This window comes from Polypterus senegalus, chromosome 5 (assembly GCF_016835505.1).
Source record: "Polypterus senegalus isolate Bchr_013 chromosome 5, ASM1683550v1, whole genome shotgun sequence".
NCBI lineage: Eukaryota > Metazoa > Chordata > Cladistia > Polypteriformes > Polypteridae > Polypterus > Polypterus senegalus.
This window is the reverse complement of record NC_053158.1, coordinates 76749451-76775770: the sequence shown is the minus strand read 5'-3', so window position 1 is coordinate 76775770 and position 26320 is coordinate 76749451. Positions and strand designations below refer to the sequence as shown.

The following is a 26320-nucleotide window of genomic DNA, read 5'->3' as shown; positions in this document are numbered from 1 at the left end:
CCTCAGTTCGTGGTGTTATTAAGAAATGACAGTTAATAGGAATGTAGGTGTGAAATTGAGGTCTGGAAAACCAAGAAAATTTTCTGAAAGAATTGCTATAAAGGCAACTAAAAAACCCTGTTTGACTGCAAAAGACCTTCTGGAAGATTTAGCAGACTCTGGAATGGTGGTGCACTATTCTATGTGTACTGACACCTGAATAAATAATGATCTTCATGTGTCTGTCAGCTAAAGAAAACTTATCCTAGGCCCTATCCACAAAATTCAGTGCCTGATGTTTGCAGATGAACATGAAAACAAGCCTGATGCATTTTGGAAACAAGTCCTGTGGACTAATTAAGTCAAAATAAAACTTTTTGGCCTCAATGTGCAAAGGTACGTTTGGAGAAAAAAAGGGTGCTGAATTCCAGGAAAAGAACACCTCTTCAATTATTATGCATGGCGGTGGATTGAACACCTCTTCAATTATTATGCATGGGGGTGGATTGATCATGCTTTGGGCTTGTGTTGCAGTTTGTGGCAGAGTGAACATTAGTAGAGGGAAGAATCAATTCAAATAAATACCAACAAATTCTGTAAGCAAACATCACACCATCTGGAAAAAATTGAAGTTAAAATGTGGATGGGTCCAGCAACCAGTTAATGATCCAAAAAGCACCTCAAAAATCTACAGTGGAATACTTTGAGTTGCAAGCTGATGGTTTAGCCATGGTCCTCACAGTCCTCTGACTTAAACAGTCATTGAATATCTGTGGATAGATCTCAAAAGAGCAATGCATGCAAGACGGCCCAAGAGTCTTGCAGATTTAAAAGTTTTTTGCCAGGACAAATGAGTGAAAAAAGAAAAAAAAAAAACTCAAATAAAAATGAAAAGAGGGGGTTGTTAATAAGTACTAATCATGTCAGGTGCCCAAACTTTTGCTTCAGGTCCTTTTCATTTTTTTTGGTGTATTGTACCTTTGAATGATGGAAATAAAAATGTAATCTTGCTTAAATATTAAATATGTCATATGTATCATTAGGCGTTTTGGTGATAGGTTCATCTTCTTATCATTTTAAGTATTCACAGTAACAGAGATTTTAAGCAAGGGTGCACAAACCTTTGCATGTCACTGTAAAAGAAATGACACATACCTCCCATAAATCAAAATACCACTTTTATAACAAAGAGCTAATTCTCTTAGATGACATATCAGTGTCATTGTTTATTAAATCTTACAATTGTTATTCCAACAGTGAGAAAAATGAAAGTGAGAAGATAATGCAGAGAATAATTAGAAGTATATTGCAAATTAACTTTACTCAAACAGATTTATTAGGGATTTATAGAGTGTGCATATATTTAATTTACATAAGCTACTGTTTTTCCCCTAATATTTAAATAAAGGTGTGTAAATGAATTCCATTATGTATTGAAAATTGCAACACTCCCTCCATGCTGCACACTGTGTTTATTTACCAAACCTATATAGAATATCTCAAGTATCAGGAAAAGCAAGCACAATGTATTAATTATAAAGTGGAGAGCAAAACAAAGCTGTAAACATCATTGAGCAGATGGTATGGAGACTAGGCACGTCAGAAAATTCAGAAACTTGATATTTGTATCTTCCTATTTTCTGTAGTAGTCCAGGAGATCAAAAGATTGGCAGCTGCTGTAGTGGTTGAACAGAATGCTTTAATGTGAGAGGAATTTGGTGAGGCCATTTGTAAATTTTAGTAAATGGTGTAGTTTGGCAAAATAGATGGAATGATGACAGCTGAGGAATATAAGCAGCATTTAATGCATCATACTGTATCTGTGGGAAAATGACACTTATTGGTACTTACAGTATTGGAATAATGACCTTGAAATAAATGAAGCTGTGTCTGATCGCTTGGTCAAGTCAAAATGAATGTTATGGGAATTCTGCACAGGACTACTTGAAAAATTTAGACAGCAGTGTGGCAAATTATGTCACTCAAGAATTTTATTTAGGGGAGGCCATATACTTAGCTGTTTTACAAATGGAAGACATTTGTGTGTGTTTTGTTTTAATTAATGTATATTTAATTTTTTTCAGCTATTATGTAATGTAGTATGTTCATGATTAAAGATGACTAGCTTTAAAAATATATTTCTGCTGAGGTAACAGATTTTTGCATAGTTCTATATGTGCTTTAGTTGCTGTCCTTAATTTGTAATTAATAGGAAAGTTTATAGGATGCATCAGACATGATTTGGTGACTCGCTGTGCAAAGAGCAAGAAGTGCTGTACTTAGTTTTGAGATTACATCTTTGGAATGAAATGTGCAAGCTGGCAAGCTATACTGATGGAATGACAATTACCTGCATACCACAGTCAAGCATGCACTTGCTTTTATCCAGGTTATACTTAAAATTTCTGGTTAAATAAGTAAACAGAATTAAGCCACATAAAACACTACTTTACAGTGGATGCTTTTATGATTTTCTGGAGTTCAAAATAAATGTCATCGATCTGTAGGTTTGCCTCATTGTTATTTTTATTAGCTGATCAGTTCATTTTGAGTTTAAGAGTTTACCTTGACTCAGTGAAAATACAGTAACAGTTTGTCTAAGACAGAGATAAAATCTTAAAAAATAAAATGAATGTTGAAAACAAAAGCATGGTAATTAAAGTGAAATGTTCAGGGACAATGCTGTATGGTTTGCTGTGATATTAGAATAATACTAAAAAAATGTTTGCACAACAGACTTCCAGATAAGCTTGCTGTTACATGGCCCGATGGAGATGAGCTAAAGTCCAATGATATCCTCTCTGCTGGAACACCTATAGGTATGTTTTTATTTATTTTTAAAAGTATCACGATTTAGACTTCCAGTTGAGTAACTTTTCTGATGGGAATGCACCAATACAGCTCATTGGTACTCCTGTCAGTCCAAAACCTCCTCCTTTGTATGTGTACTTGGAATCGGCTCTGTCTTTTTCTCCGAATAGAAAATGAGATCTATACGTAAAAGTTCAAGAAACGGGAAATTTTAGGTGTAAAGTATGTAAGTTCCAGAATTGTGGGGTGGATTGTATTATATCATTAAGTGACTGAAATCTTATTCTTAAACAAAATATGGGAATAGTATGTACTTTTGGAAAAATATAAAATGTAATTTTTTGGTGTTGCAATGATGACGCTGGTTGTGCAAAGTAGTTTCAGCTACATACATAGCATTCATGTTCCTTTCAAATTTCCTTGTGTATGATCTTTGTGTTCATGCTGGTTACCCAGGGTACAAAATGTATTTCCAATAGAGCTGCCATGTTCAATTTTGAAAACAGAATATTTCCCTTTAACAACCCTTTGGTATGAGTATTTGTTCCTAGCTCCCTCTTCAAGTGCTATTTAGTTGATCTCCTTTTGATCTTGTAAAGCACCTTGAGCTACATTCCTTGTATGAAAATGTTCTATAAAAATGTTGCTAATTTCAGCAGTTGCAGCCTTAAGTCTGTGTGGATAGGCTTAGTTGGTTTTACACATTGGGACACTGAAATTTTTCCCCATTCTTCTTTTTTAAACTATTCAAGCTCTAACAGGTTACATGGAGATTGTAAACTGAACAACCCTTTTCAAGTCCCGCTGAAAATTATGTTGCTGATTTAGTTCAGTCACAGTAAGACATTAACATTGTTTTTAAGCCATTCTGGTTTAGCTTTGGCTTAATGCTTGAGGTTGTTGTCTTGCTGAAAAACAAATATTCTCTCTTAGCCACAGGTTTCTTACAGACTGCATGATTTCCCCATATTTTGCTGCATTCATTTTATTCTCTACCCTTACAAGACTTCCAGGGACATCAGCAGAGGAGAACCCCCCACAGTATAACACTGCAACCCCTACTCTTCTCAGTGGTTATACTTTGTTTTTAGCAATGTACATTGTTTCACTTACAAGAAAAAGCTCAATTTTGGTCCCTTCATACTATAGACCTTTCTTCCAGCCAACTTCAGAGTCTCCAATGCACCTTCTGGTAAACTCTAGCTAAAATGTAATGTGCATTTTTCTGACAAACTCTTGCTGAGGTGTTATGTGTAATTTTCTTTTTTAACAGGAATTTTGGCTTGGCTACTCTCACATAAAGCCTACTGTAGGCAGATTTACAGACTTATATTATTTTTTCCATTTCTTACTGATTGATTAAACTACACTCCAATGGATATTCAGTGATTCAAATATTTTTTGTATTCATCCCCTGATTTGTGCTTTTCAGCTACACTTTCACAGAGTTGCTTGGTGTGTTCTTTTTGTCTTGATGGTTTAGATTAGACAATTATAATTCATCAGAAGTTGGAACTTCCAGATACTGGTGCATTTATACTACAATCAATTGAAATCCTTTGACTTCACACAATTGATCTTCATTTAACTAATTTTGTGATTTCTAAAACCAATTGGCTGCAGCAGTGATAATATAGGTGTGCCATATTAACTTATACGATAATTACTTTCTTTTTTATATTTAGTGTTAATTCAGACCACTTTGCAGAGATCTGCTTTCATTTTGACATTAAAAAGTCATTTTTGGCTGATCAGTGTCAAAAAGAGTAATCAAGTTCAATGTTGTATGGGTGGAGTTTATTGGCATTGCTTGTACTGGATATGTAGCTCACTCATCACCTGTTGCTTACACTGTTTTTAATTTTTTCCCAGTTGCACTTTAGGTACACCACATGTCAAACAAAACTCACATTACATCTGCTGTCTGAAAGTTTTTCAAATAAAGAAAATCAATTACAGTCATATGAAAAAGTTTGGGAACCCCTCTTAATTCTTTGGATCTTCCGTTTAACTTCCTTTTAATATATGACATGCCTTATGGAAACAGTAGTATTTCAGCAGTGACATTAAATTCATTGGATTAACAGAAAATATGCAATATGCATCATAAAATTAGACAGGTGCATAAATTTGGGCACCCCAACAGATATTACATCAATACTTAGTTGAGTATTCCAGAACATTGTACTTCTCCCTCTGCATGAATGCCTTTGTAGATTTCGAACTGTGTTTTGGGTCACTGTCTTGTTGGAATATCCAACCCCTGCGTAACTTCAACTTTGTAACTGATGCTTGAACTTATCCTGAAGAATTTGTTGATTTTGGGTTGAATTTATCTGATCCTCGACTTTAAAAAGGGCACCAGTCCCTGAATTAGCCCCACAGCGTGATGAAATCTTCACCAAATTTGACAGCAGGTAGCAGGTGTTTTTCTTGGAATGTGGTGTTCTTCCGCCATGCAAAGCGCTTTTTGTTATGACCAGATAACTCAATTTTTATCTCATCAGTCCCAAAGCACTTTGTTCCAAAATTAATCTTCTTGTCTAAATGAGCATTTGCATAGAACAAGAGACTCTGTTTGTAGTGTGAGTGCAGAAAGGGTTCTTTTCTCATCACCCTGCCATACAGATGTTCTTTGTGCAAATTGCGCTGAATTTTAGAACGATGTACAGATACACCATCTGCAGCAAAATGTTCTTGCAGGTCTTTGGAGGTGATCTGTGGGTTGTCTTTAACCATTCTCACAATCCTGCGCATATGCCGCTTCTCTATTTTTCTTGGCCTGCCAGGCCTGGGCTTAACAGCAACTGTGCCTGTGGCCTTCCATTTTCTGATTACATTACATACCACTGTTATCTTTTTTTGCTAAAAGTAAATTATTATACAGGCAGAGAGGGGTTCTCAAACTTTTTCATATGACTCTAAGTTTGCAAAAACACCTGTAGACTAGTTAAAAGATAAGTTCAGTGTTTTTCTACTTAAAGCTATTCCTTCACACTCATGGTTTATAGGTGCCGGTCATAAAATTAGAATATCATGACAAAGTTGATTTATTTCAGTAATTCCATTCAAAAAGTGAAACTTGTATATTAGATTCATTCATTACACACAGACTGATGTATTTCAAATGTTTATTTCTTTTAATTTTGATGATTATAACTAATGAAAGTTCCAAATTCAGTATTTTGGAAAATTAGAATATCAATTAAGACCAATGCAAAAAAAGGATTTTTAGAAATGTTGGCCAACTGAAAGGTATGAACATGAAAAGTATGAGCATGTACAGCACTCAATATTTAGTTGGGGCTCCTTTGGCCTGGATTACTGCAGCAATGTGGCGTGGCATGGAGTCGATCAGTCTGTGGCACTGCTCAGGTGTTATGAGAGCCCATGTTGCTCTGATAGTGGCCTTCAGTTCTTCTTCTGGCGTATTGCATCTTCCTCTTCACAATAACCCATAAATTTTCTATTGGGTTAAGGTCAGGAGAGTTTGCTGGCCAATCAAGAACAGGGATACCATGGTCCTTAAACCAGGTACTGGTACTTTTCGCACTTTGTGCAGGTGCCAGGTCCTGTTGGAAAATGAAATCTGCATCTCCATAAAGTTCGTCAGCAGCAGGAAGCATGAAGTGCTCTAAAACTTTCTGGTAGACGGCTGCGTTGACCTTGGACCTCAGAAAACACAATGGACCAACACCAGCAGATGACATGGCACCCTAAACTATCACTGACTGTGGAAACTTTACACTGGACCTCATGCAACGTGGATTCTGTGCCTCTCCTCTCTTCCTCCAGACTCTGAGACCTTGATTTCCAAAGGAAATGTAAAATTTACTTTCATCAGAGAACATAACTTTGGACCACTCAGCAGCAGTTTTCTCTTTAGCCCAGGTGAGACGCTTCTGACACTGTCTCTTGTTCAAGAGTGGCTTGACACAAGGAATGCAACAGCTGAAACCCATGTCTTGCATACGTCTGTGTGTGGTGGTTCTTGAAGCACTGACTCCAGTTGCAGTCCACACTTTGTGAATCTCCCCCACAGTTTTGAATGGGTTTTGTTTCATAATCCTCTCCAGGGTGCGATTATCCCTATTGCTTGTACACTTTTTTCTACCACATCTTGTCCTTCCCTTCACCTCTCTATTAATGTTCTTGGACACAGAGCTCTGTGAACAGCCAGCCTCTTTAGCAATGACCTTTTGTGTCTTGCCCTCCTTGTGCAAGGTGTCAATGGTCATCTTTTGGACAACTGTCAAGTCAGCAGTCTTCCCCATGATTGTGTAGCCTACAGAACTAGACTGAGAGACCATTTAAAGGCTTTTGCAGGTGTTTTGAGTTAACTAGCTGATTAGAGTGTGGCACCAGGTGTCTTCAATATTGAACCTTTTCACAATATTCTAATTTTCCAAAATACTGAATTTGGGACTTTCGTTAGTTGTCAGTTATAATCATCAAAATTAAAATAAATAAACATTTGAAATACATCAGTCTGTGTGTAATGAATGAATAATATACAAGTTTTACTTTTTGAATGGAATTGCTGAAATAAATCAACTTTGTCATGATATTCTAATTTTATGACTGGCACCTGTATTATAATGTGCCATATGAAATTGTTTTCTACAGTGTTGTAATTATTTTTTTAAATTTTTAAAATTTGAAAATAAATTTAAAAATAAATTGCCTGTTCTTGGGTTTTAAATTGGACCTCAAGGAGCAGTTTGTCCAAACGTGAAAACAAAACCTGTAAAATTAAACCAATTTTCCTTATAGGTACCTCAAGAGATGCACAGTTTTACTTGACAAACATGCCAAAAAAGAGGTATAATGGAAAAAATTGGATTACAAAAAGGATGAGTTTGGTATTTTTCAAATCAATGTTTTCTTTACAATTATGGTATTTTAAATTTGCTCCATGAAATTTTATTCTAAAATTTTTTTTTTTATAAGCTAAACTATAAATGCAACTACAACTGTAAAGAAAAGTACAGAGACTACTTTAACCAGGTCTGTTATTCTGTTAATGCCTATCTCCATGCACACTGTTGTCTACCTGGTATGTGAGGGTTATTCATGGCTGCATTGTGTATATTTATACAAGTACCATATACTAAGGCTGCTATTTCATTTGTGCTACTTATCTACCAAAAAGGAAAAAAGCTTTTGGTATAGATGTATAGAAGTTGTCAGATAATGGTCACCGTGCTAGAGGTGAGCTACCTGGCCAAAAAAAAAAAAAAAAATGGTACAACTGTTGAAAAAAAATGGGAATGCAACCCCACTATAGTCTGTCTAAAACATCTGATGAAATACTGGGAGACCAGTTTGCATGAGTATCGTAGTTTGCTCAGTGTAGACATACCTTTCTGAACTTAATATGCCAAGATTAGAGAGGAGTGTTTCCCTCCCCTAGCAATGTAGCATAGTCTAATGTCCTCTCTTGGCTGCTTAAGCTTAAAGGTCTGCTGTACCATGTAACTCTATGGATAGTTAAGAGTTTAAGTACAGCTTCATCAGTTAGAGATAACAAACAGACTGATGTATGACAGAAGTGAAATGTTCTGTAAGAAATGCATACTTTTTGAATTGCAGTCTGAAAGCCTCTTTTTATTTCTATTTATTTCTGTTGCCAGTATTTCATTCAGGCTTTTTTTTTTATTGAAATTCATATTTATAGAAAGACTTTGTTTTCATGTATATCTAAATATTACAAACCTTTGCAAGAGTTGTCATTAACTTCATTAAGTGCTCTTAAAAATGTTAATACTTTTTTAAATAAACACCATACATGTCATTCATTATGGCTTATACAAAATTACATTTTATTGATAGTTGTTGAAAATTGTACCACCATTCCTTTCTTAGTAAAAATAGTAATTTTTGATGCTTTTAGCCCAGTATGTTCATGGAATAATGTATATTGGTGTCTGCTGTGAGCAAAAAGTATTGGTGCATCCCTAGTTTCTGATTATTATAATCTTTAACAAAAGTGGTTATAAAAGGACAAGGTAAATTTTATATAACTTTTTGAAATGCTTTTCTTAAGGTGAATATGCTTAAAATGTGTCTGTTGACTTAAGAAATTTTTCAGAAAGCACAAAAACAAGATTTACTCTCTAATTATTCATTTTGTGGGGATATACTGCCTTTAATTTAAAATATTTACTATGTTAGATAGCACAAAAGGATCCCTGATTATATATTTTTATGTTTGTGTGTGACAAAAAGTGCAGTAGTTATGAACCTTGTACTGTAAGAATTATTGTTAACATTATAAAAAATAAAACTTTATCAAAATTACATCTGCTTTCTAAACCCCATTTTTTCTTGGATAGGTTTATTGGGAAATTGTGCTTATTTGGGTAGCATGAAAAATGTAGTGATTAGTCAGTATTGTCCAGTATATTTAAACAGTGTCGGGAAATCTACATGTATACAAGAAAACATGCAACATACTCAATGCACAAGGTACTATAAATACAGTTCGGGTTTGGTGAGATTTTAACACTTATGTGATGTTGTTCTTGTATGTTTCAAGTCGGAAATAGTAAAATAATAAATTATAATTGATGTAATTGAGAAGTCATTTTCTTATTAAAATAGTGTTTATGGATGATCAACCTGTTGTAAATTATTTAACAAAAGCAGTAAATTTAATTCATCACCAGTCTTAACTAGTTCAACAGAAGATCATATTACACTAAAGTGCTTATTTATTTAGTGCTAGTATACCAGAGAACATAATGTTAATAAAGAGTGCATTTTATTCTGAAAGCATGCATACACGCTGCTCAATTGTCATATCTTTTATTTTCTGAGTATTTTTGTCTACAGAACAGTTTTGCAAATATTATTCTGGGGAGTCTTCTTGAACCGTATTTCATGATACATGTCATACAGTATTCAATTCATTGTTTAAACCAGCTCCAGAGTTTTTACTTTAGCAAATTACCTTATATCATTTATTCCATGTTCTTAAACCAAAATTTGGGCTGTTGAATAATCGTGAAATAGAGTTGCTGCTATTAATCATTTATTTTATTTGTTTGAAAGCATTTTTATGTGAATTTATTTTATTTTATAGTTCAGTGAGAATTTAACTTTTTTTTTTTCAATCATACCTTGATAAATGTCTCTGGGAGAAAAAAAAAATGTACTTTTTGCCTGTCAGGTTGTGGCTGTTAATCACATTAACATTTTCATAAATACTTCTGTTCCTTCAATGTAAAAGCAAACTAGCTTTTCTCTATGTTCTCAACATGTTTTTTTTCTGTGTGAATGGCTTCGAACATGAAAGTCCTCCCAAGTATACAGGTAATGCAAGGTTAACTTCCTCAGTGCAGAAATTAATAAATTCTTGACCAGGATTGCCCCATTGCTTTTCAGACTCTATTGGCAGTTTCCATGGAAGAAATGTTTCCACAAGTGCATTACATAGCAGTAAAAGTGGTTTATAAAATGTATGGTATTGTGAATTCCAGAGACATTATGGCAGTTTTTCAATATGCATTTCATTGTATAATGTAGCAGTGCTTGCTTGCATTGTATAAATTTTGACTTTATACATAAATTATTCTTAAAAATCTTTTTTGCCTGATTTCATAGAGTATAGTACAGTATTTTTATCCCTGCATAATGAATTTTATTTTATTGTTACATTATTAATTTTAATTTGTGAGACAAAATTTTGTAATTTAGAGAATTCAAACAGAGAACATTTTTACTAAGCTACTTAGGTTCTTTTCAGCCACGTTCACATTTGTATCTGAGCAAATTTGAAATATAAATGTTTCGTTTATGAAAAGTTTTAATTTTACATCTCGAGTACTTTTTATATTTCTTGTCTTTAATAGGGTGTATATGATGCTGATGAATAAACAGGTCAGAAATTAAGTGATTTTGAACTGTTAAATTCATGAAACAAAATATTGTATATTATTGTGCTGAAAACTGACCTTATGATTTTAATGCACACTTCTGGCTTAGGTTTTGGATTACAGCAGTTGCTTTCTTTATTTTCTTTTTTTTTTCATTTTGTATAGGTGCAATGAGAATTGAGATTTTGAACAAGAAAGGTGAAGCAATGCAAAAACTGCCAGCTTCAAGTCATACAGGATCAAAAAAGTTATTGGTTGAATTAAAAGTAATTTTCCATTGTAAGTAGACACACTTACTAGTATTTTTGCATCTGCTCTAGCTCTAGAAGGTATATGAAAAGCTTTTATGAAAAAAACAAATTTAATGTAACGCTGTAATTAGAAGTGACATTATATGAAAAGAAGAAATGTCTGCTACAGTTTTTACTGCTTAAAGCACACCTTAGTGGTACAGTGGTGTAATGTTTTGGGATTGAACTCTATAGTTCTATGAGGAGTTTGCACATTCTCCCTGTGACTGTGTGGGGTTTTCCTTTGGGTCCTCCAGTTGTTATCTTGCTTTTCCCAAAGCCTTTTGGATTGGGTTAATTATTCTAAACTTGCCCAGTGTGAACATAAATTCTCACTGTTTAACAGAGGAAATTGCAAAATTGATAAAAGCTTGCATTACTAAATCTGGTTGCAGCTAATTGTATAATTTTGATTATTTTAATCAATATGTTTTCTGTTTTTGTAATTCTGAGGTATTTAGAGCAAGTGTATTAGAACTATGGTATTCATATAGAGTAGGTTCAGATAAAGGTGTGACTATTTAATGTTACAATTCTAAAAATATATCCAGATCAGCCCTTTCTCTTGTGTGGATTAAGATGAGTTAACGCTAGAAGCTCAAAGACCCAAGCCAGTTGCTGTGGTTGTACAACCCCAATTCCAAAAAAGTTCGGATGCTGTGTTAAATGTAAGTCAAAACAAAATGCAATGATTTGCAAATTTCATAAACCCATATTTTATTAGCAGTGGAACACAGAAAACATTTCAAATGTTTAAACTGAGAAAATGTATAGTAACATATCTCAAAAACATTGGTACTAGGGCAACAAAGTTGGAGAAGTACTTGATGCTAAAAAGAAACAGCTTAAGGAACATTTAGCAACTAATTAGGTCAGTAACTTGACTTGATGTAAAAAGCATCTCAGAAAGGCAGTCTCTCACAAGTAAAGAAACGCAGAGGTTCACAAATCTACAAAAAACTGCAGAAACTCTTTTCAAAATTATCTAGTTTTTCGTAAAATAGTCAAGTATCTCAATTTCAACATTTGATATGTTTTCTTTGTTCTATTGTGAATAAACTTTGTATTTATGAGATTTGCAAATCATTGCATTCTGTTTTTATTTACATTACAGCATCCCAACTTTTTTGGAATTGGGGTTGTACTTTTAAATCTCCCTCCCTCTCTCTCTCTCTCTCTCTCTCTCTCTCTATTTATATATATATATATATATATATATATATATATATATATATATATATATATACAGTAAACCCTGGAATGGAAAAACAAGGCAACGATACATGATCTTCTCGGAAGACCCGCAAGAAAAAAAATACTGGCCACGGAGCATCTCGTGGGGACCGTAAACATGAGACTTGGTGCCAAGAGATTGTTCCAGGGCAGCCTCACGGGGGGTTACACAGTCGGCGATTGTTAAAGTAGAACTTTTGTGACACTTTATTACGTCAGCCGCTACAGTATCAAAAAAAAGATAGCACAGATCGCATTGACACAAACAAAAGGAAATTAGTTAAAGTCAGAGAATTTCAAAAACAGGGTTTAACTCGCATGCATTTATTGGTTACTTTGCAAAAAAAATTAACTACTGATGATGTGGATCGTTTTGTCTGTGCTGAAATTCCAAACAGAGAAACCTATCCTAAATTATGGTACAAAGTCATTAAACACAAGTCTCACAGACCTCATTTAAAAGATTCAGCATATTGGGACACGAAAGATTCCAAATATTGTTTTTGCAGAAGTTCTGAAATAAAAGTGAAACTAATGAAATAGCAACAATTCAAAGAAAAAAAAAATCTTACAAGTGTGTATCCAGAAAAGCAAACACGAGGGTTGGCGAGCGAAGCGAGCAGGGGGCAAAGCCCCCTAGTCTTTAATAATTTCATCAGTGTGCATGTCTTGCATCTATGAACCTTTCCCAAGCAATGTGAGAAAATTCTCTGCTAACAGTATTTTCACTTTCCATAGTGCTTAAGTGGGCACTTCTGATCCTGTGCTTTTGAGTACTGAAACTTAGAGGCACTTGTCATAACAGACGTTTCATTTTAAGTGAGATTTTGTATTTCCAAGGGAAGTTCTCTCCAAAATATAGGGGACACACCCTTCTCCCACTGCCAGTACTAGAAGTAGTTTATGTATATATTAATATTCGCTCAGATTCAACACCAATTACGTATTAAGGAGAAGGTTAAAGAAGTCATCACAACATTGTACCAACTGTTACAAAATTCAGCTTCAAGCACCAGTATTTCTTGGCAAATAAGCTAAATGCCCAAAAGACAAAAAACAGATGAACGCTGACAATGTACAGAGGCACACACACGCAGCAAAATAAAAGTGAAAAAAGTGCACCCATTTTTGGTGTGTGAGAAGTGATAGCAGACTGGTGATGTGGCCTGTATTACACTCAGTCCATCATGCCATTTACATACGTAATCCGTGAAGTATGTAAGTATAATGTTATTTTATAAACTACTTACTTTATATAAAAATATTGTTTTTAGTATAATTTTATGCGTTGTGTTGCTTCTTACAATTAAATACTGAAATGCAGAGCAATTTTGGAAAGTTACTCATGGCACAGCCTCCCTTCAAGTTGTTGTCACTCCCAGTAGAACGAATCAGTACAGAACTGTAGAATGCACACACAATAAAACAAAAAGAAAAATATTTAAAGAGTCAATATGAAAAAGTATTTTACTTCATGTATTTTATCTGTCCAGGTCAATGAAATGTGGGGTTTTGCTTTTAACTAATAAATACCAAAGAGGTTTTTTGCCTTACTGCTCTGTGCCAAGAAATGTATCATTATTATTATTAAGTTAACACAAGCTGTATTAGGCAGTCTATGACTTTTACCCTATCAGGATGCTGAGCTGATGGTGCCATTAGTGAGAACAAAAGGAGTTAGATGCCACATGGCGTGCATTGGTGGTTTAGTACTCAAAAAATGTGTGGCAGTTCTAGTGTTAAATGATTAATTATGATGTTGCATGATACACTAAGGTATGTAATGCTTGTTTTTATTGCACTTAGCACTGGTGTAGATGCTGTTAGATCTAAATCTCTTTAATGCCTCTACTGTATTTTTAAAGTCTAAGGACATTACAGTAATAGTTTTATTTAATATACAGCAATCCATTATTTACATTTTAATATCCAAGCCATATGAAATAAAAATTCCTGACTTTGTTTTTGGCTCATTTCAGTTCTTGCATTTTCTGCACTTTAATTGATACCAATCAATTATTTATTAATTAATGAAATGCTCAAAAAGCAATAGCCTCATTTGAGTAGTGTACTGTAATGTTTACAGTAAATAATTGTCTGTTCCTTAATTGAGTTTAGGTAGATATTGAACAATAATTGTTAAATTGTTCATTAGCTGGACTTTTTTGAACAAGTTACCAGCATTTGATTCAGACAAACACAAGCAATGACAATTTAGAACTGCACTTAGCCTTACATACATGTCTTTGTGGCTTAAAAAGAAAGTGGGTACTTGTTGAAAACCCATTTAGAAACAGAGTAACTTGCAAACTCCACAGCGTGTGCCATGGTAGAAATTCAAAATCTCCCATGGTGCTTCATCTTTCCCCCCATTAATTGTATATTTGAAGTATAGATTTAACTGTTTTATGCCTTCTTAACCTCCATTTAAAGTTAATTTTTCCAACTTTAAATCTCATGCATACTTCATAAAATAAGGAGCCTGTTATAGAATTTTTAAGAATATGCAAGACATTTATATGTGTGAATTGTTCCAATTTTAAACATTGCTCTTGATTTTCCTTTTTTTTTGTGTGTCTTACAGGTGACAGAGAGGATGAAGTAATCATTTCACACATTAGCCAACATGGTGGAAAGTGGCCTTACTGGTTTAAAAAAATGGGTTAGTTGACACTTCATAACTGAGTTTGTATATTTGTTGAATGTACAAGTATGTCTTTTTCAAATGTATGTTTTGCACATCATTCAATGGAGGGGTAGGGTGATAGAGAAATGCATTTTTAAATAATTTACTAATTATTGCCATGTTCTTTTGATTACCTGAAGTCTCTGTGTATAGTTCTCACAAAGATCTTCCACTCCAAGAATGTTCATATCTGCTGTACTTTTGTTATCTGGACAGAAACAGCATATTTAAGTCTTGTAATTTCATAGTACTGTTATGCACATTTTACATTTAATTTCCAGTCCTGGCACTTTCCTTGAATTAGGTATCTGCTACTGTGTTTTAGAACATTGTCTGTCATTTCATTTTTAATACTTTTGCATTTTTTCAAAAAAACTGCAATTTGCCCTTCCCCCTTGTGATTTTTTTGAGTGGAAAACTGTATAATGTTTAGACTTCCTTTTAGTTAAATAACAGAACCAATGGAAAATTAAATAATTTAGGGGAATTGTCTGATTTCCCTACCATCATGAATAAGGCACACACAAACTATAAACTGGAGACATCTCCAAGTATCCTCTCTAGTTAACATTCACAAATTAAGAAGTGCAGTGCAGCAGCTGTTGTATGAGCTGTCCTATACTTCAACAGAACCAATAACTTCTTTTTAGATATTGTTGTTTACAGATGACTGGTTCAGTGTACTTTACAGACCACAAAGCAATCGGCTACAAGCACAAATTTAGTAAAAGGAACCTAATGCTCGTTCCATAATATCTCTATTGTAAAAAAAAATCTTGGAAAGGAAAACCAGGGAGATGAGACGTGATCTTCTCGGAATTTCTTGGAAGACATTTAAAAGACCTGTGACATGAAAGAGATTGGCCACGGAGCGTTTTGCAGAGACAGTAAACATGAGACATGGTGCCAAAAGATTGTCCCAGGACTGTCTCTCGGGGACGTGGAACATGAAATTTTTGCAAGACACTCCCTACTTACAACCAATATCAAATAAGACCATGGACAGCAAAACGTGTAAAGGCACGTAGCACACACAGATCCTGTGCTCTCAGCTCATATACAGCATATAACGACAATATGTTCTAGATGAAACGTCAACGACTAAGCAAAGTAGAAAGAGCAGCACGGAGAAAAGAGACCCAAAAGCATTGGAGAGAAAAAAAATGCAGATAAGAGATTATGAAAGCAGTGGAATTCGAAAGGTTCAAAAAAACGATGGTGCGATACATATACAGAGAAAGGTAAAGAATATGAAAGCAGTAAAATTTGAAAGTATTGTAGAGTCCCAGCCAGGTTGAAGCCTTTGTTTTTTAAGTAAGTGTTAGGTCCGATTGAGAGAGTGTGGAGTACAGCACGGAAGACTGACAGCGGAGTATTGATTGATGTGGTAAAGGGGGAGTGAGACCCGGGGGAGGAGGAGGGGTTGGTGAGGGTGCTAGAAGGTTGTGTTTGGGGTTACGAAGTTGGCAGTTGTTCAAGTAAAACATTTGAGAGACTTTACTACGTCAGTCTGTTTTTTTACTTCTGTTTTCGAGCCGGACGCGGATGTCGCTACAGTATCAAAAAAAAAAAAAGATAGTAAAGATCACATTAGCGCAAACAAATGGAAATTAATCATCATGGACCAGGTGTAATTGAAGAAAATGGCAGGACAAAGCGAGGTCAGAAATAAAAGGCAAAGAGTAGAAAACAAAGTAAAACGTCATAAAGAAGTTCAAAAATGAGGGAGCGAAACACATGCAGAGCAGGTTAGAGATAATGAAAACAATGGAATTCAAAAGACACAAAAACGTAGGCGCGATATATACACAGAGCAAGTTACAGAATATAAAAGTAGAAAATTTTTAAAGTATCAAAAAAAGATAAAGATTGCATTAGCGCTAAAAAAAAGTCAGAATTATGTCAAAGTATGTAAATATTACAAGGCTTTGAAGTTTTGTAGACTTGTAGATTGCCTAATTCGTGTTGCCATCAGGGAAAAACAGTGTTTCTACACAATGAGGAGGCATATCCAAGAGAATTAAAAGATTGGATGTTTGGGGAAACTGAAATCCACAGACAGACAGACAGTCAGTCAGTCAGTCATTTCCCAACCTGCTATACCCAAAAACAGGGTCACGGGGGGTCTGCTGGAGCCAATCCCAGCCAGCACAGGGCGTAAGTCAGGAACAATCCCCGAGCAGGGCATCAGCCCACCACAGAATCCACAAACACTAAAGGCAAAATATACGAGTCTACAATAATCTTTCTGCATTATTCAGTGCACAAAACATAGATTAGTTAAAACAACGACAAAGTTTAATTTCAAAGAAAACACAGTTTGGTCTGGTGTATATTTATGATCACGGAGAAGTGATGCAAATTTTAACAGGCGGCAAGAACAGTAATATAGTATTATATTCCGAGAATAACATTATACACCAAAGGAGATCTTGATATGCCATTCGTATTAAAATGAGAATAGCTTTTGCTATGACAATTCACAAATCATAGCGACAAACATTAGAAAAAGTGGGATTATTTATTAGAGAAAAAGAAACGATATTCACTCATGGGCAAAAACGGAATCAAAATTCAATGCGATCTTGAAGAAAATATAATTCCAAATATTGTTTTACTGAACCTTTAAAGTAAAAGTGCAAATAATGAAATTGAAACAATTCCGAAAAAAAAACGCTTTTAAAATTGTATATGCAATTAACCAAACTAAGGGGTTGGTGAGCGAAGCGCGCAGGGGGCAGAGCCCCCTAGTCTTTGTGAGTGGATGAATAAATACATTTGATTCTGTGCCTTGTTTTAAAACAAGGGCTTATTGGTATAATAAAAAAGTACAGCCAATTCAACTTATATCTATCAGATTTTTCCCCCTGATTTATAGTGGGGGAAATAAGTATTTGATCCCCTGCTGAATTAGTAAGTTTGCACATTTACAAAGAAACAGTCTCTAATTTTATGGTAGTTTCATTTTAATGGAAAGAGAGACAGAATTTCAACCAAAAATCCAGAAAAAATGCATTACTTTACTGGGGCACAGTGCAGGCAATATAAAGAAGTAATGCAAGATTTTAACTCTGTTGTGGGCCAGGCTTATGTATATTCATCAATTTGTGTAGATGTGCAGGTCTTTATGGCCTGTATATTTGCTGCCCAGTATTTTGAAATTGAAACTTAGTTAGTGCCATGCCCCCCTCCTGCTTTAGTTCATTGTAATTTATAACTTTTATGTAATGTGTTTTTAAGTTGTAAATTAATTTGCATGTCATTGAGAGAAATAAGTGTTTGATCCCCTACAACCCATCCAGAAGTTTGAAATTTAATTTCTTGTAGGGTGCAAATACATTATTAAATAGCAAATCCATAAAACCAGTGTAACGTGGGGATAAAATCCATAATAAATGAACATGTTAAAATGAAGTTTAAAATGCATCCATAGCATACCACCTTGAGGGCTCACACTTTACGGGCGTTAGCCTTAAATGAACTGCTTTTTCAACTCCTGTCTTGGCTCTCTCCAGAAGATTGTCACACCTCCCTTCTTCCTTCATGCTTACTCAGACACTCCTAAGATCCATTGGGAGGTCTTACATTTCGCTCGCCACACTCCACACGCTTAGTCAGTGGGATGAACCAGCCCCTAGATTGCCTCAGCCTGCGCTCCCTCAAGGAGCCCCAGCTCGTGCTGCCTTCACCTTCCTGGTGTCTATGTCTTCTCCCATGACTGCCTTTTCCCTTCTTTAACCTCCTTGTGTTCTATCTTTTCTTTTTTGATTCCCTGTATCCTGCCAGCCCATAAACATACATCTCCATGGGCGCAGTGCCTTATTCACATGGCGCAGTAAGCTGATGAAGCAATAGAGAACGATTGGGTGCGACTCGCCCCAATCACGTCATCAACATCCCTGCGGTCGTGCAATCGCATTTTGAAGTAATAGTATTATTACTGGAAGTTGCACTATTATTTATTTTATTATTTATTATTTTAAATATTATGCAGTTTAGTGATGGTAAAGTTGTTTAAATAGTCACTTTAACGAGTCAGTGGACAGAGATTAACATTAACAGAAAGTATAGTTGGTTTACAAAAAATGTTTACTATTTATTCCTTTTCTAAAGACATATTCAGTGCAATACAACTTTTGACAAGCACCTCTAGATATTTTACAAAACATATTTACTATTTATTCCTTTTCTAAGACATGTTCAGTGCAATACAACTTTTGACAAGCACCTCTGGATATTTTACTAAGTCTAAATGCCTCTTTGGATGGTTGTCAAAATTTTAGTTTAAGTTGTTTGCAAAATTTGTTCAATGAAAATGTTCTATATTTTGACTGCAACTGTCATGCAATGTGATTCCTTCTCTTCATTAGTGCCTCATTAGTGGCCCCCTCCTTGAAAACTATCACTTTATGGGGCCATGCAAACTGTATTAATACTTGTGTGCACATTAAAATGTTTTTAGTACTATGTACAATTCTCATGACAGTGGAATAGGTTATTCTTAGCCAGTCTACTGCAGTAATTGCTGTGGAAAATGTGGTTTACTCATGCATGGAAAAAAAAATACCGTTGAATACCGTGAAACCGGTACAATTTTTAAAAATGCCGTGATATAGAATTTTTGTCATTCCGCCCAGCACTAGGTTCCATCATGCTGTGAGGCTAGTTCAGGAAGTGGAGCCCTTGTTAAAGTCAAGGGTCGGATGAATTCAACCCAATAGCAACAAATTCTTCAGGATAATGTTCAAGCATCAGTCACAAAGTTGAAGTTACGCAGGGGTTGGATATTCCAACAAGACAATGACCCAAAACACAGTTTGAAATCTACAAAGGCATTCATGCAGAGGGAGAAGTACAATGTTCTGGAATGGCCGTCACAGTCCCCTGACTTGAATATCATCGGAAATGTATGGAGTGATTTGAAGCAGGCTGTCTATGCTCGGCAGCCATCAAATTTAACTGAACTGGAGAGATTTTGTATGGAAGAATGGTCAGAAATACCTCCATCCAGAATCCAGACACTCATCAAAGGCTATAGGAGGTGTCTAGTGGCTGTTATATTTGCAAAAGGAGGCTCAACTAAGTATTGATGTAATATCTCTGTTGGGGTGCCCAAATTTATGCACCTGTCTAATTTTGTTATGATGCATATTTTCTGTTAATCCAATGAACTTAATGTCATTGCTGCAATCCTACTGTTTCCATAAGGCATGTCATATATTAAAAGGAAGTTGCTACTTTGAAAGCTCAGCCAATGATAGACAAAAGTCCAAAGAATTAAGTGGGGTTTCCTAAATTTTTCATATGACTGTATATACTACAGTTCCATATTATCTGCAAATAATATGTTCAAGTCCTTCTCCACAAATACCCATTATCTCTGAGGCATTTTGAAATTAAAAAGCCAATGGTTCAGTGACAGTTGCAAAGAGCAGTGGTGATATTGGACATCCTTGTCGAGTACTTTATTCTAGTTTGAAGCAGTCTGAAATAATGTTAATACGGACTGAGTCATTTGGACTAATATAGAGTAATTTGATCTATGCACATATGTTTAAGCAGAACCCAAATTTGTACAATGTGGTGTATAGGTAGTCCCATTTATCCATATCAGATACTTTTTCTGCATCCAAAGATAGTAAGAATTCTTGGGTGTTAGTTGTAATTGGTGAACATATTAAATAAATGTTGAAAATTAGGCAGACACTTAGGTTCTTTAATAAATCCAGTTAGGTCTTGTGATATTACAGAAGGAAGCACTTTCTCAATACTTCTAGCTAGAACTTTGGAGAGAAACTTAAAATCATTATTCGGATGCGAGATTTGTCTGTATGATGCACATTGTAGTACAGTGGAACCTCGGGTCATGACCGTAATTCGTTCCAAAACTCATTTCCCGAAGTAATTTCCCCCGTAGGATTGTATGTAAATACAATTAATCCGTTTCAGACCGTACAAACTTTATGTAAATATATATTTTTAAAGATTTTTAAGCACAAAAATAGTTAATTATACCATAGAATGCACAACATAATAGTAAACTAAATGTAAAAACATTGAATAACACTGAGAAAACCTTGAACAGAGAAAAGTAACATTGCAAGAATTCACGCCTTACGAACTGCTCACTGTAAATACTTTATTAAATTACGGATTTAAAAAAAAAAAAAAAAAACAACCAAGAAAAGTAACATTGCAACAATGCACACTATGAACCGATAGCTGTAAAGTGAAGTGGAGGTTAAAATCCAATAGAAAAAAGTCTTCATTAAATACAACGAAGTTAAAACAATGCTCGAATCAGTCCCTTTAAAAACAAGCCCGATGCATTCTTTAACTGCCTTCTCGGCCTTACGCTTGCGCTCTCTCTCTCTCTCTCTCGCTCTAACTCTCTCTCACTCGCTGCACAGGGAATGCATAGGTAGAAACTGAACACATGCGGAAATCATCGGCGCGTACAAACTGGAAGGGAAACTGGCTTGTTCATCACCCGAGTGTGTGCTCGTGAATCGATGCAAAAGTTTGGCGAACTTTTTGGTCATAACATACGTTTGTACGTGGTCCGATATGTTTGTGACCCGAGGTTCCACTGTGCTTACTTTTCTTAGGAAAGAAGGAAATTAATGCTTGGTGAAAAGTTTAAGATGGAATTTTGTTGCATCTATAAATTATTGATTGTTCCCTTTATATACTTTATGATTGTATTAGGGTGCTAGAAACAACAAAAACAAAAAAGTTTTTCAAAGGAAAGATAATTTAAATGATGTACTGTTAACAAACATAAAAGTAAAAATGATTAAACAATTGTAAAATTAGTAAAGTGGTTTTATAAATAAACTAGCAAAATACCCGCGCTTCGCAGCGGAGAAGTAGTGTGTTAAAGAAGTTATGAAAAAGAAAAGGAAACATTTTAAAAATAATGTAACATGATTGTCAATGTAATTGTTTTGTGACTGTTATAAGTGTTGCTGTCGTCAAGGATTTGATTATATCATTTCTTTCAATCAGGTTCGTATTTGGAGGATGTGTTGTGTTAAAGTTACATTCCGTGTTTGTCAACGGTTGTAAAGATAACAGGTTTCGTTCATCAAAGTTTTCACTACCCAAATCGGTACTCATGAATCTAAGATGTTTAACAGGCATTCCCGGTATTAAGTTGTGGGTTTGCCTGCGAATATTTAGCGGCAGCGTGTCTATGAACTTAATTTAAACTTAAGCTTTACACCTTGCTTTCCTATTGATATGTCTACAAAGGCTTGTTCAGCTTCAGAGGGTTGTTCCTTTCTTACTGCATCAATAAACAGCTCGTCTTCCTCTTTATCTGAGACATCAAACACTGCATGCACGGGTTTACCTTTCCCAGTCCTGCAAACTTTAGTGAAGTGGTTCAGTTTACCACATTTTTTTACACTGTTTTCCTTTACCTGGACTTAGACTTTTTCCACCGTGTGCTTTGTTTCCGCAGTAGCTGCACTTATGAATATGCTTGTATGCGTCACTTGCTTTATATTCTTTTGCTGCCTTCTCAATTGTGTAATGCGTTTTTTGTTCAGCGCTCTTTGGAGCTCTTGCTTGTTATCTGCTTACTGCATTCACAGTTCACGTGAGCTGCTCGGAGTACATGCATCGAAGGTTCTCAGCTGTGCTTGTGCTATCTCATACGATCTTGTGATGTCCACGGCTTTATTTAATGTTAGCTCAGACCCGGCACTTAAGTTTCTCTCGCCCTTTTGCTGAGTTTGTGCCAAACACTATTCTATCCCTGACCATCTCATCTTCGTTTGCATAAGCACAGTCCTTCACCAGCAATTTTAATTCTGTTACAAAGTGATCAAAAGTCTCGTTTATACCTTGAGTCTTCTCACTAAAGTTGTATCTCGCAAATATCGTATTCGTCTTAGGCATGAAAAACGCCTCGTAGCGGCAGCGTGTCTATTGGATTGCTGCTGACGGACGGCCTTATATGGGCAGGCACTCAATTACGTGGGAGGTGTGCGTATGGGGGACACAATATAGGCAGGCACCCAACTGCGTGGGAGGCGTGGTGATGGGTGATGCAAGTCCGCCTCACACGGCGACCGAGCTGCAGGCTGTGGCCGTATATATGTACGTAAGTACGTTTCAGTTATGACCGTTATGCGTAGAATTTCGAAATGAAACCTGCTTAACTTTTGTAAGTAAGCTGTAAGGAATGAGCCTGCCAAATTTCAGCCTTCTACCTACACGGGAAGTTGGAGAATTAGTGATCAGTCAATCAGTCAGTCGGGGAGGGCTTTGCATTATTAGTATAGATGAATGAATGTCTATTTTGAAAGTATTGACTAACAAAACCTCTAGACAAAAGATTGAGAACTAGCTCTTGAAATTATTTAGAGCGTTTTGTGGATATATAGTAAAATAGTTACAACACAAGTCATTTAAATAAAGAAATATGTTGTAGGTATATAGCTAAACAGAATCATTTTGCTATATTAAGGTTTAGCAAGTGATCCAATACAAGACGCATTAAAGTTCAGCATTTGCAATTGAAAAACAGTACATTTAGAAATGATAGCAGAGAGTACTGCTGTTACACAGTTTTACTGGCCAAAATTAGTATGACTTATAAATTAAGGGTTTTTCAATGTAATAACATAAGAAGCGGTACAGTACACCATTCACAATTAGCCCAAAATAATACATTTAAGAAGCAGTACAGTACACCTTTCATATTTGAGGGTAAGAAGGTTTGTGTGTCTGTTGCTATTACTAACTTCTGTATGGTGTAATTTGAAAAAACTTAAAATATTTGAGTGTGCTCTGTGATGGTTTGGCACCCTGTAAAGTTTTGTCTCCCTGTGCTCAGTGCCACTGGAATACATTCCTGATTTTTGCAGGCATAAAGTTGATCTGTTCAAGCTCATTGACTAGAAGGAAGATTAAAGTGTTCAGGGCCTTGCAGCTTATCAATAAGGGAGTCATTGGAAATAATAGACAAAATATTATTCAGTGTACTTCACACATTAATGGTGAGGCTGCTTACATTATACTCTAAACAGGAGCATTCCCCACGATGCCAACGATGATGATAATGCATGTCACAAACATAATAATCATCCAGGACATACTAGTGCATCTCAATAAATTTGAATATCATCAAAAAAATTTATTTCAGCAATTCAATTCAAAAAGTGAAATTCATATATTATATGGATTCATTACACACAGAGTGATTTATTTCAAGAGTTTATTTCTTTTCATTTTGCTGATACGACATATAGCTAATTAATATAATAATAATATATATAGTAATATATAATAATAATATAATGAATGTATATTTTTGTGATATAGTTACTTTTGCTGCCTCATTTTCTAGATTTCCTAGGTTCTCATCTAGATTAGAGCTTGCATGTTCTCTGTTAATTAATTTGGTTTCCTTATCCTGCAAAAGATGTGAAGACTTGACCAGACAGTCAAATTTAAAATGACTGTGTGAATGTGTGATTGAGTGGGCTGACTTCTTTTCCAAGGTTGATTTCTGACTTGCAGTCCATGTTATTACACTCCAAACTTCACTAGATTTTGTAGACAATGAAGTAAACATGTGAGTAATAATACATCCAGCTACTCCACTGTTTGAGGAGGACTAAGCCTGCAGTGAGTGTCGAGTGCTATACAAATATTAACCAAATGTATTTTTTTAACTGGTCAAGACTCATCTGTTCTGGAATATTTCTTAGTTGCCTTCTCTAACCTTGCAAATAATTATGTTTTAAATTAAATATTTTTAGAATGTTTTAAGATAATTAAATTTCTTATATTTAATATGTTTTCTTTTTCCCCCCCCAGAAAGTGTTACTAGGCTAGGAAAATATACGTTGAAGCTCCAGACAGTGCTGAATGAGAGCAATGCAGACACATATGCAGGAATTTCTCTACCTTCCAAGATTATTAAATTTGTAGTAAATGGTAATTGAACTTTTTCATTTGAAAATTAATTTTTTGAAATTACCTCTTTATGAATTCGAGTTTAGGCTCCATTCAAGAGACTACCAGAAGCAATCATACTTAATTAAAATTAGTTTTCATTTGTGAACAAAATATAATGTAGCAAATCATGTTTATTGTCTTTTATTAATTCCAAAAAAAGTTTAGATATATGTTGCATGTACTATCTTTAGTTGGTATTTTTTTTTTTTGGTTTAGTGGCCAAAAGGTTTATATGTCTTACTGTGCTAGTGTATTGGCTGTAAAAGGCAAAGAGAGAGTGCTTCATAAATATATACATTGGTTCAGATATATATATTGGTTCAGATACATTGGTTTGAATATATACATTTGTTTTAATACAACTGTTCAGTTATATATATATATATATATATATATATATATATATATATATATATATATATATATATATAAAAATCGGTTCAGATATATACATTGGTTGGGATACGTTGGTTGAGATATATACATCGGTTTGAATATATCCGTTCAGATATATACATTGGTTTAGATACATTGGTTGAGATATATATAAATTGGTTTGCATAGATCCGTTCTGATATATAAACATTGGTTGAGATACATCCGTTCAGATATATACATTGGTTTGAATACATCCGGTCAAATATATACATTGGTTGAGATATATATATTTGGTTGATATACATTGGTTTAGATATATATATTGGTTTAAATAGATTGGTTCAGATAGATCCGTTCAGATATATATTGGTTCAGATAGATCCGCTCAGATATATACATCGGTTGGGATTTACGGGCAGCCACAACGCGGCCACCCAAGTTTAGCATCTCCCTTTCTCTTCATCATTGCTTCAACACTGTTTTTATTACTGTGCAAATTTTATACAAGTAGCATATGCCTGTCTGTCACGTTTTGTTTTGTAAGCTGTCTTGGTTAGGGGTCCTTGATTTCAAAGCACTTTTTCCCTTTCATTATTTAATACACTTGCACAGATACCCACCTCCTCTCCGTCCCGCCCCGGCTCAATGCACCCGCCTAACATATTATGTATATACAGTGCATCTGGAAAGTATTCACAGCGCATCACTTTTTCCACATTTTGTTATGTTACAGCCTTATTCCAAAATGGATTAAATTCATTTTTTTCCTCAGAATTCTACACACAACACCCCATAATGACAACATGAAAAAAGTTTACTTGAGGTTTTTACAAATTTATTAAAAATAAAAAAATTGATAAAGCACATGTACATAAGTATTCACAGCCTTTGCCATGAAGCTCAAAATTGAGTTCAGGTGCATCCTGTTTCCCCTGATCATCCTTGAGATGTTTCTGCAGATTAATTGGAGTCCACCTGTGGTAAATTCAGTTGATTGGACATGATTTGAAAGGCACACACCTGTCTATATAAGGTCCCACAATTGACAGTTCATGTCAGAGCACAAACCAATCACGAAGTCAAAGGAATTGTCT

At 35.0% G+C, this 26320-nt stretch overlaps 1 protein-coding gene across 1 annotated transcript in view; it reads left to right on the top strand.

Moving 5' to 3' along the window:
• Positions 1-26320, top strand: part of smchd1 (structural maintenance of chromosomes flexible hinge domain containing 1) — a 459542-nt gene that overhangs the window by 165379 nt on the left and 267843 nt on the right. The window contains exons 16-19 of the mRNA XM_039754843.1: positions 2716-2798; positions 10833-10946; positions 14775-14852; positions 24708-24827. Coding sequence (XP_039610777.1) covers positions 2716-2798; positions 10833-10946; positions 14775-14852; positions 24708-24827 — 395 coding nt within the window. The remainder of the gene's footprint in view (positions 1-2715; positions 2799-10832; positions 10947-14774; positions 14853-24707; positions 24828-26320) is intronic.